The sequence below is a fragment of the Mesitornis unicolor genome, unplaced genomic scaffold (assembly GCF_000695765.1).
Source record: "Mesitornis unicolor isolate BGI_N332 unplaced genomic scaffold, ASM69576v1 scaffold23660, whole genome shotgun sequence".
In the NCBI taxonomy this organism is placed as follows: domain Eukaryota; kingdom Metazoa; phylum Chordata; class Aves; order Mesitornithiformes; family Mesitornithidae; genus Mesitornis; species Mesitornis unicolor.
Genome location: NW_010160609.1, coordinates 15,292 through 27,291, shown reverse-complemented (window position 1 = coordinate 27,291; position 12,000 = coordinate 15,292). Strand labels below are relative to the sequence as shown.

The 12,000-nt window shown below is 49.5% G+C and overlaps 1 protein-coding gene across 1 annotated transcript in view; it reads right to left on the bottom strand.

Moving 5' to 3' along the window:
* Nucleotides 1-2,219: 2,219 nt before the first annotated feature.
* Nucleotides 2,220-12,000, bottom strand: part of LOC104545351 (merlin) — a gene marked incomplete at its 5' end in the record, with an annotated part of 23,007 nt that continues 13,226 nt past the window's right edge. Inside the window, 4 exons of the mRNA XM_010190470.1 lie at nucleotides 2,220-2,499; nucleotides 4,269-4,399; nucleotides 10,003-10,108; nucleotides 11,468-11,685. Coding sequence (XP_010188772.1) covers nucleotides 2,307-2,499; nucleotides 4,269-4,399; nucleotides 10,003-10,108; nucleotides 11,468-11,685 — 648 coding nt within the window. The remainder of the gene's footprint in view (nucleotides 2,500-4,268; nucleotides 4,400-10,002; nucleotides 10,109-11,467; nucleotides 11,686-12,000) is intronic.

Genomic DNA, 12,000 nt, shown 5'->3' with positions numbered 1-12,000 from the left:
ATCCTGAATTTCTTTCTGCAGCAAACAAGGGGGAAGGACCTGGTTTACTTCATTAAAGAAATCTTCAAAGGCCACCCTGCACCTCCAATAGACTCCCAGCCACCAGCAGCAGAGCAAAAACAGGCGTGTTTAATTATTTAAGCCTCTACGCTTGCACTCCCCCACTGATGTTGCCAACTCAACTTCTGCCAAGAAAGACGCTTCCCAGCGTGGAGGATGAGGTGCACAGAACGAATGCAGAGAGGCTGTGAACGCCACCAAAGCAGTGGGAGCCGGGCAGGGCAGCTGCCTGCAACATGCTGCATGGGTTCAGCACGGGGAAGGGCAGGGCCGTGCGCCGTGGCGAGTCTGCCTTCCCCAGCACTGCACCCCGCTGCGGTGCAGTAAGGAGCGTGGTAGGGCTGGCAGCGACGGAAGCCGGCTAGAGCGATGCGCAGCACAGGCAAGCTCATGCATGGGTTAGTATGAGAGCTGGTGATCCCATCGCCCCACGCAGAGTACCTTGGAATAACCTACTTGGAAGTCTCAAATGCAGATAGGTCTTCTGCCCTGGGCTTGAGGCTAAACCAGCAAAATAAAATGAACAACAACAAAAATAATCCTCTGTGATACGAGTAATGTCAGGTCATTTGTGCAATCTGTACAGCTTGCCCGGAGCACTGAAGTGATCAGCAGCTTCCAGGTGGGGCAGAGGGTTGGCATTATTTAGGCGTTGCTAAACCGCTATCCCATTTCCAGCGCCTTGCATTTTCCTTTCCGTCACAACTGCGAAGACAAAAGCCCTCCTGACCTCCTGGTGGGACGAACAAAAGCAGTCTGTAATTTTATTCTGATGTGCTCCACTACCAGACTATTATTTCAAAACCTTTGCTCCTTTGGCTGAGATGCAGGAGCCAGGCAGCTTCGATCCCCTCCTGAAGGGAGGGGACAGGACAAGACTCTGGCTTCAAAGGAACGCAGACTGACCGCACAGTCCCAATTACAGCGATGAGCCCTGACAGACATCAAAATGATTGCCCAGCCACCTTCTTTAAGTGAGACAAATGGGACCATCAGCTCTCTATGAACTCGCCTCAAAAGCTACTGTCAGAAGTGAAAATTTAGCATCTCCCATTTAAACTGAGGACTCTGAGCACGGAGACGAAACCTAACAAAACCTACTGGGAGCAGAAATGTCTTTACATCCTACAATGACAAAAGGGTCTGTGAAGATTTTTATATTCTCTGCTCCGGAGGGACAGGAACCCGGCTCGCTTGGGGCTAGCACACGGAAACCAGGAAGTCAGACCCACTAGATTAATTTTCCTGCCCTAATTCCGTGATTATAAACTCCCAGCCATGGAAGTCGGTATAAACTGGTATTTTCAAATCCTTCCAGACATAACTCCCAGCCGGGAGTAGTAAAGAGATGAAGATTTGTTTTTAAAACCCTCAAGTTGTTACCACAACCTGCATCCCATGCTATGCATATTTCCAAATCTTTCTCAAGGACAGAAAGCCCAGGTTAAAGCCTTCGCAGGTGGTTGGAGCTCACCACTACGCACCACCGTGCCAATTACAGATGTGCCCCCAGACTCTCATTACTCCCAGCCCAGCTGGGAGAAGAGCAGAGCTACTAAGCAAAAGGAAAAGGACGGGATGTAAAAATAAAGAATGAGGTTTGTTGTGACCTTTCAGGTGTTAACCCAGGCCAGCAGCCCCAGCCATCCTAAATTCTTAATCTCAACTGCATTTCTAGAGGCAGGTGGTTCCAGGGTGCACAGCACAGAGAGCAGACACCTCATACATACCCTGCTAGCAAAAGATTTTGCTGTTAGTATTTGAAGCTGCACTACAGGTTACTCGAGAACAGATTAAAAGAGAGGACGCAGCTTTTGGCTTTTTCTGCTGAGAGCCCAGAGGTCAGGAGTATTTTTGCCCTTACTGTTCACCAGCCAAGCTCAAGGCTGATTCCTTGCAATGCCTGTAGGGAGCAGTTGCAGTAAGCAGGCAGGGTTTTTCCTGTCCCTGGGGTCACTAAGGTAAGTGGATACCTTCTGACAGCATCTCCATACGGGTTTTGTTGAGGTCCAGCAAGACCCTCAAACCTGAAGACCTTTGCATCCCTTCACACAGCACTGAAGAGACCAGGCTTGGTTGAGGCAAATATGAACCAGAAGCCACCAGAAGCTGAAGTTCTCTGCACCCTGGTTCAAAGCTACGCAGGCGGGGAAGAAAGCCTAGATCAAACAATTTTATTATAACAACTTGTGCAAAAGCTGAACCAAACGGAAGGGTTATTCTGTGGTTGTTTCTAAAGGATTTCGTCAGGCGAGATACAAACTGGAGCCCTCCGATACCTTTTTAATAGTGTTGTGCTTGCTGTTGCCTCGGCTGGCATTCTCGTTGTGCAATATATCCAGAGCCGTCTCTCTCTCCTTCAGCTTCAGTGCCTCAATTTCTGTCTTCAGCTCGTTCAGCTGCTCCTGCAGGTGCTTGCTCTTCTCCATGTATTCTACCCTAGCACACACAGAAGCCCTGGGTTAGTACTGGTCAGCTGCACGTGGTGACTTGATACTGTGGCACCGTATGGGTTTTTTAGTGTTTATATATATATAAAACAGAATTATAACAGAACTAGCTTATCTTCATCATTTCTAGTGTGTGGAACTGACATCAGTTTACAGCACACAGTAAATGACTCTGAGCAATGATCTGTTTGTGATTAAAAAGAGGACCCAGCCAGCTGACCCCAGAACAAAGCTGTAAGTTATGTTACTATAAAAAAAATAAAGCCAAACCAGAGCTTCTTGACTGTATCTCAAGTCTCCCCATTTCTGAGTGAAGCTGCACCCTGACATAGGTTAGGATTACACTGTTTCAGCCTATAAAACAGCAGTTTAAGCAGTGCTGCTCTAATCCACTGCACCCTCTCTCACCCAGCTCAGAAACTCAAAGGCACAAATCCTGTCAGGAAGGAAGGACCCTGATGCACTGACTTCTCATGTTTGAGAGGGATTTAGAGCTTGTAAACCACGTGGGAGCAAGCACTGCCCCCAAAATATCAGGTATCTTTTAGACACACACTACCCCTGGAACAGAGAAAGGTCTCCCAGAAAAAGAAAACCCCAAGCCCAGCCATTCTCAGGATGTGGCCATAACTGCCTTCCACGACGAAGAAAAATCACACCATGGCAGCCTTGTACTTGTGATTAAACACCGAGACCCAGGTCAGAGCACCAGCAGGCTAACAAGAACCCTTTCAGAGTGGGAAAATTTGTAGCAAGGTTTATCTCAGCACCCGAGAAAGGAGAACAGTCCCGGAGAAGGCAGCAAAAGCACTCTATTGCTTTCAGCATTTGGCAGAGCCAAGCTTTTCCTGCTTAGGAGAGTAGGATGACCTAGTTAGCAACCTGGGTACAGAACCAGGAATTATCCTGTTATTTTCGGCTTCGATCTTTTTTCCTTTGTGCTTTAGGAAAAGTTTTTATCCTCTGTCTCCAGCACTGTGGTCTGGCTTTTCATACACAGGAGAGGGGACTCAGTAGAGGCAAAATAAACCACCCTCTGGGATCCAGGGGTGTTTTATTCCAGCCCCTGGAAGTTTTGGCCGGAGTGCTACGGCAGAGCCCTTCTAGCTTTGATCTACTACCCAATCAATGAACAAAGTACATTATTACTACAGAGATTAAAATCTGATCTGCTTTGATTTCTGCTAAATTTGTAATTTTGAAGGCTACACTTACACCCTCAGGAAAACACAAGATCAAAGCTCATAATCACATCCGAACTTGCTTGCGCACACTTTTTATATATAAAAATGACACAGATTCCAAGAAAAAAGGGTTAAAGCCCTAACGCAAGACCTTAGCACCTCCAGCCAGCTCTACATTCTCTGGCCACACTGCAAATAACAGCAGCCTGCGTGCTGGGGCCCTGAGCCCTTGCAAGCTGGCGCTGCGCAACCCTTTCTACCGACATGAACAATTCAAGCCCCAACAAGAGCTGGATTAACCAGATAAAGAGAGGAACTGCCTGACACAGGGCTCAGTGTGGTTAAATTTGCATTTAAGCAGGCAGTAGAGATGCACCTGTGACACCAGGTCCTCACCCAGAGAAATGAGTAGATACAACATGCTTCAGTAAATGTAAATCCAAAAGACTCCTCCCCCTTTTCACCTCACACCGGTGCTCGCCTGGAACACACAAGTGTCACTTTCAGCCCTGGCGCCAGTTCCTCCCACCGTAAGCGAGGCACAAACCCCAGCACTGGCCCTGGACACACGTACTTCTCTTTCTCGATTTCCATTGAAAGCCTCTTCATGTCCGTATCCTTGAAGTCAAAGGACAGGCTGTCACTGATGAGGTTGAAGCTTGGCAGGTCGGTAGGCAATGCTGTCGTACTCGAGTTCATCGACTGCTAAAGAGAACGAGCACAAATTAATCACTTTTGGCCACACAAGTGTTCCTACAGCAAATGTTCTGCAGCACAGAGGTAAAAATCAGAGCAATGCCTAAACATGCAGTGCAAGGTGCTGCTTACTAATGCTGTGATAAGGTCCTGGTCTGCTACTTTTACAGATAGCAGCATGCTCTTTGTAGAGTCAGGTGCATTGCATTTCACAGTGGTGCTGAACTGGAAGGATCTCATCACTTGCATGGGGAAAGGGAAGGGGCACCTCTATTCCTGATGCAACGCTACTCACAACCCGATTTTTCTGAACCAGCTTCAAACTTTCCACAAAGCAGATTACAAGGCTCTTTTTCAGCTGGTGATCTTGGAAACACAGAAGACAGCAAGCACTCCAAAGCACGGCAGAAGCAGAGCAGCAAACAAGCTCAGCGTCACAGGCACAAGATCAGCCTGAAGACCCCCTTTCTCCATTCCCAATCTGCTCTTCCGTTCAGAGCTATGGCTCCTCCGGGACCTCACTCTTTGTGGTAGTAAATAAGAGACAAAACAGCCTCTGTTTTCAAAACCTATTGATAAAACTTTGTAAAATCTAGGTTTTATCACTGCTATGCCACTTCAAACAACGCTGGACAGAAGCTGCCTCTTGGGAGACATCTAGCAGGTATTTAACATTAAATCAAATGCAAAAAGTGCAGGCTGTGAACAGGAGCAACCTGAGATGCTGTATGACAGCGGAGTCCGGCACTCCCGCAGCGTGAGCCAAGAACAACAGAAGCCCAAGGGTTAACTCGGGATGCAGTTTCAGTGAGGTCCATGGAGGTGCACCAATACGTTTTTCTCTTTGCAGCAATTTACAGTTCCAAGCCTTGAGGAACCACTGCCAGATTCAGTTGGAAATGCAGAGTTAACGTAGGGAATCACTCATATCACACCTGAACAAGAATTTGGGACTTTCTTCCCCCTGCAAAATGCCGTGATATCCCCCACCGACACACACTGCCTGGCCTTCAGTTTTTATCTTCCCCTAAAACACGACCCTTCTTTCAGCCTAAAATTCTGTCACACCCCTAATAAATGGGCTCATTCCTAGGACAGGGAAAGCATCCTGACTCAAATCATCTCTCTGCTCTGGCAAGACGTTAGATGAGGTCGCAAGCAGTGACACACGTCAAGGATGGCACAGCAGCTTCAGCTGGTGGACTGCGCGCGTGGATCTGAGTCAGAACTGCTGCCAGTGTGCTCAGCCCTCACTTCGGATATGAAAAATCCACCCTGGCATCCAAAAAGTCACCCACCTCTCTGCTAGATGCTCCTTCTTGCTGTAAGGGATTCCTGTAATGAAAACAATGTGCCCAAACCAGCCTGGACTGGGGGAATCACACACAGAATCACAGAATCGCTCGGCTGGAAAAGCCCTCTGAGATCATCACGTCCAACCGTTCCTGTCTACCCACTAAACCATATCCCTACGTACCTCATCTACCCGCTCTTTAAACACATCCAGGGATGGTGACTCCACCACCTCCCTGGGCAGCCTGTGCCAGCTTCTGACGACCCTCTCGGTAAAGAACTTCCTCCTTATCTCTGACCTGAACCTCCCTTGGCACAGCTTGGTGCCGTTTCCTCTTGTTCTATCCCCCATCACCTGGGAGAAGAGACCAGCCCCCACCTCTCTACAAGCTCCCTTGAGGCAGTTGTAGGTGGTGATGAGGTCTCCCCTCAGCCTTCTCTTCTCCAGGTTAAACAACTCCAGTTCTCTTGGATGGCTGGAGACATGCTGCACAGACAGACTGCTCTGGCAGCACACATCAAAAGCTGGTGGGTTCTAGGGTACCTGCCCCAACAAATGAAATCTTGAGCTTCAGCTGGCTCGTGCTTGCTTTCTTTCCCTCATTTCTTCTATTTGGGATACTCCAGGGATTGTTTGCAGCTAGCTCTGCTTCAACAAGAGCCGCCAGCACCGGGGTGGTGACAGATTTACTCTGCACAATAACCTGCCTCTTCCCTCACTGCCAGCCCGGAATTCACAAACAGCCGGGGCTCGTTCCCCGCTCGCTCTTTGGCTGGACAGACCTGAGAGGGACGACATTTCATTTACGCTGCAGAGGCAAAGCTGGAACAAAAACCCTGAGTACAGGCATAAACAAGACAAGTCCCAAAACTGCGCCGCTTGGTCTGGCTGGAGCGTTACAGGGAAGTTAGGTGCACACGACAAGGAAACACAATTTCTTCCTCCCCTTTGCGATCGCTGCTAGTGCAGAACACAGTCATATTAATTCTGGAGCAGGCACCGAAAGGGACAGCCGAGCCCCTACATTCCAGTCTGGAAGGAAAGGGGAGAGGTCTGCCAAAGCACTTAACTGATATACATACTTGCATCCCATTGAGATTCAAGTCCTTCCCTGTAAGGTATACAGGTGTTTGCAAAGCCCTTCCCACCTGAGGTGCTAGCATCTCTGCTGTGCAGGGGAGCCAGGATCATCAGAACCAGCCTGCTGGCCTTCAAACAACCTTCAACACTTTTTTCAGCACAGGCTTGTTGGGTTTTGTTTTTAAAAAAACCCCAGCCAACAGCAGTAATAGTTGAGCAGGAATTTCAGTTGCTGCAACCATTAAGTCCAGACACTGATTTGTCAGGGTTACCACTTCTTTGCCTTTCCTCAGCACGGCTCTTTCATGAAGCCGCAAAAAAAACGGTGAAGTCAGAGAGCAGCAGCAGTGAGGAAGAGCAAGGAAAGAGCAAAGAGCATGCAAAGAGCAAATAAAGCCCTTTCTGAAAGCAAGAGGGCTTTCAAAGGCACAGGCACAGTATTCGGAGCAAAGCATTTCCCTGCCATTTGCAATAATCCCGGGTGAGTCCTGCACAAGGTGCAGACATTTTTAATCCAGGGGACACAGGGTGCCACTGGGACACGGGATGATAAAGGAGACACAGACATTTCCCCTTATGTGTTTCCTCACCTGGAACAAACTGCATAACCCTGGTACGGCATTAAAGCAATTTCCTGCCGTTAACAGAAGCAAGCACCACGCTGACAGCGGTCATCCCTCTGGAGCATCGAACAAGCGAGACAGGCGATACGGAGGAAACGCAGAGCAAGTCATGTCAGGAGGCTTCCCCCACAGGGAGAGCTCCTCCTGTTGCTGTCTTTACTTTGCTGCTCAAGAATTTGGGCAAGCCCGAGACACCCGCCTACGACTTCAAGAGGATCAGAGAAGAGATGACTGCCTTTAGTCTTGCCACGAGTGGTACCCTGAAGGGCAATGAAGGAGGCAAAGAGCTGTTGCCAAGTCAGTAAAGAATGAATTGTTCTCCCAGCCCTGACGGCCTGAGACTCAGATTCACGTCTTCTTTCTCATGCATCACCTACCAGTCCCATCACAAAAGCAGCTTGGGCTTCAAGGACTAAAAAGACACCAAAATAAAACAACTTTAAAGAGCCAGGATGAGAGACTGGAAAGTTACAGAAAAAAGTAACCATTTCTTAATGGTTTCTTGCCTTTTCTGTGACACATCCATCCACTCCTCGCTTCCTCTCCTGCTCTTGTTCCCCAAGAGGGAAGCCCTGTCTAGCTCTCAGTACCAGGGGACAACACAGCACAAGTACTGGGACCACAGGAAAGAACAAGCTCAGCGTTACATCCTCATTAATGAGGGGAACAGCTGGACTTCTGCGTCTTTTGGCAGAGCTGCCATTCACCTGAGGGACACAAGCCTCCCACCAGCAGCTTTCAAAACTGCTTCATCCCTGAGGCCTCCCTGGGCTTGCTGCCTCCCCTGGGCTGCGCCTGCCTGCTGGGTCCATTCGTGTGCTGGCAGACAAAGGCAGGCTCGCCTGGATCCAGCTCTTTGAAGTGGTGTGCAGGAACAGGATCTCAGCACATCTCAATCGTCTGCCCTCAAACACGCACGCAGCAGAACGATGAGAGAGGCCACCGGGGAAGGAAGAAGTGAGGCAGGCGTAAACAGGGGTTGGAAGAGCCCATCAAGGTGTTGTCACCTGGATACGGGCACAATGGTCACACTTGCATCCTCCTGACCTTGGAAAGCAACAGCCATCGAGTCTGTGCGATGCAGTGCTCCTGTTAGGGCTACAGGAGGGGCAGGAGGAGCAGCAGCTGCAGAGGGGACCCTGCCACCTGACTGGGCAAGAAAAAAGCATGTCCCCTTCCCTCTGGCACCAGGAAGCCTTGTCAGGAAGGCCAAGGCTGTTTAGGGAAGGGAGAGGAGGCAGCACCATGTGTCTGCAGTTCTGCGTGGATTGCCTCCAGGCAGATGCAGCTGGAGGGGTGGAGCTGAGCTCCATGCAACCCTACAACGCTCCTGCTAATGAGGCTCTACCTCCGCAGGCAGGAACGCAGCCACACGGCTGGGGATTTGCGCAGAAGGGCTCGCTAGCCCGTTGGGCTAAGGATGGACACAGCAACACGAGGGGAGGTGGACATGTGAGTGCTGCCCAAACATCAACACTGATGTAGCTGTGCAGCAGAGTTTCAATGAGGACACTCCACCCAGAATTAAAGAACTGGTAGATCACAGAGAAATACTGATTGTAAAATAAGAGCATTCCCAAGCTCAGTTTTATCAGGCAATGAGGTAGCTAGCACTTGGCTGAGCATCCTATGGCCAAGAGCACCTGATGATTTTCCATCATTGCCATTTTTAAAAGTTTTTTTGTAGGAAGCTTTGGAAAATCGGGATGAAAAGTTGCTTCATCTCAAGCTCTCTTCAATCTGCTCCTCAAAAGTTTCCAGAGGGGGGAAAGGAGCCTGCAGGTACAAATTAAAACTTCCATACTAGGCAAGTGGATAACTCCCACGTACGTCTGTGGAGTCTGTTCCTGAGGCTGTAGAGCTCTCCCTGCTTCACCCCTCAGGACAGTGAGGCAGCCAAAGCGGCGGCCGGAGCAGGTGTGAGCTGCAGGGAGGGGAGCACTTGATGGGTTTTGCAGGCCCTGCAGCACAATTAGAGAAGTTGAGGAAAGGAACTGCCAGACGATCAGAGGAATGGTCATTTAGTCTGGCGTTTCAGTCCCCGGCAGGAACCGGGACCAGATGCTTCAGTGGAAGGTGTGAAATCCTCTTAATGAGCAATTATGGAATAATGTCCCTTCAAGGAAGTTTTTTCCCAGCACACAGAGGGACCCAGTGTCCAGTTTATGCACAAAGAACGAATGTACAGGTTCTGAACAATGTTTATCCCAGTGAACAAGAATTGGGACATCTTCAGTGTCATCAGTATTTAACCCTGTTTTAAAGGCTATTGCTGAGCTGGTTCACTCCACACTTGCTAGCAAAGCATGGCTCTGACATGGCTGTTAAATTGGTTTAAAATTTGCTGCCTCTAACTTTACCAGCAGCTCCCTTGCTCTTGTCGCGTGAGGTAGGTGGGGAAAAAAAAATGAAATAGCAAAGCAATCTTCTGCTGGACAGGGTGCCTGGATGGAAAGGGCCAAGCACTGCTGAGGGTTTCTGAGCAGCTGCTAAGCAATGCAGGGAGACAGCTCATACCCCTCCACCCACGGGATGGAGATAAGAGACTCCTCCAGGCTACAGAGGAGGGCACGTTCATGGCTGGGAAGTGGGGACTGAATACAGATTGCTCTTACTGTGTAGGACGACTTGCTGGTGATCTCCAAAAGCTTCTGCTTTGCTCTCCGCTCAGACTCGCGAGCCTCCTGAAGGTCTTGCTTTAGCTGATCAGCCTCCTTTGCCCTACAAAGAAAAACAGAAAGTGGCAAATATCAGATTGAAGTTAAGAGGAAAAAAGATGGAGAAGCAGCATTACAGTGTAGATGCGGAATAGGTTGAAATCTGTCTCGCAACAAGGCTAAAACTAAGAAATCATTTGAGCAAGGAAAACACCAGAACCTCTGACTTGTGGGACATCTTAATTAGCACAAAAATTCAAGCCACAGAAGGGCAGCTCTGACAGGCTGTGCGTGAGCATCAACGAGCAAGGCCAAGGGCTGGAGAAGCATGCTGAAACACCAGGACAGGGAGAACAGCTTCAAAAATTAAGCTCAGACTTACAGCAGGAGAGGCAGCTTTGTGACAAGTCTCTACTAACGATTATTTACTACATTCAAAGAGGAAAAAGCACCCAAGATTGCACAGCTTTGCCTACTCACAGGGCCCGACAATTTCTAGAATTAGTATTTACCCTTGAGGCTCAAGGATCTCCCAGAAGGAGAAAGCCCAAGGAGGGAAGCCTTCTCTGCTGGACTGAAACCTGAGCGGAGGCTTCACAAGATAGAGACCAAGGCAAGAAGAGACAAGGGCAGCGTTCGTCCAAGCAGAAGGGCTGACATCAAGCAAGTTCCCACATGGAAAGGAGTAATCAGTTGGAAGGAAACAAGAACGATCTTTTACTTGCTCACTACCAAACGCACCATGGGACCTGGGCTCTGCTATCAAGAGGATGAAAACACCAGTCTTAACAAGAAGCAAGGACGCCAGGAGCTAGGGAGATCTCAAGTCTAACCTGAAACAGACCTCACGACTGGTAAGGAGAACTAAACAACTGAGAGGCAAATAGAGGAGTAAAGAGAGATCAGGGAATGTAGATCTACCGTCCAGAAGAAAAAAAACCCAGAAGCGTTATTAATGTTGCCAAACACTTTGGAAAATGCAGCGGGTGTTTGCTGCAGTCACCCAAAAGCAGAGCTGGCTTCTGCTGCTGCTGTCAGGGCGTGAGAGGCACAGAAGGCAGAGTGCCAAGGACCATGGTACCTTCTCCCCCGTTAGCTGATGGCCTCTTTCGCTGCTGCTCTCACCACAGCATCTCTCTCAAAGAAGGCTTCAGAGAAGGCTCTCCAACTCCAATCCAGGAAAAGATCAACGCTTTACCAGCACCTTTTCCTACTTGAGGACAGCCCAGCTGTGGCAAACAGCAAGATGGAGAGAGAAACCAGCTGAGCCTTGGGGCCATTTGCTGTTGCATACACACAGGAGGACAAGCACTCACTGCAGATGCTTGGATGGACTAACTCAAGGCATGAGCCACTCTTTCAGCTAAGTCAGAAGGGGGTTGGAAAGCAAAGCAGAGGCAGCTGCAAGGTTGTACCCTCTGACCTCCTCTCTGACTCCTCCGCCATTTTCAGTGCCAACATCTCTGCCTCTAGCACCTTCTGTTCCATCAGTCGCTTCTCCTCCTCCGTCCGGATGGCCGTGGCTTTGATTCGCTGCATCTCCTGTTCAGCCTCAGCTGCTTTCTGAGCCAGGAGCTTGGCCTCCTCCTCCGTAATCTGAGCCTTCTCAGCCAGCAGGTCTGCTGTCTCTTCAGACCTCATCTGAGAATGAAGGCACATTAAGCCATCAAGTGCATTGACTGTCTCCCCAAACGTGCTTGCAACCCCCGGAGCAGGGAGTTGAGCTGCTCGCTCTGCACAGCCACCATGGCCCATAGAGTCTCTCCCTTCCATGAAAGCCTGCAGCCTTCTGCAGCCAAGACCTGGATGTGTCCAAGGTCTGCCCCCAATCATCCTCCTCTGTGCTCCTGCCACAGCAGGCTAGCAGGATGAAGTCAACTCCATCCAGCCTCCTGATCACCACCCACCACCAGCAGCTTGTGAGTAGCCACAGGACAGTCACAGCGTGCTTCCTAC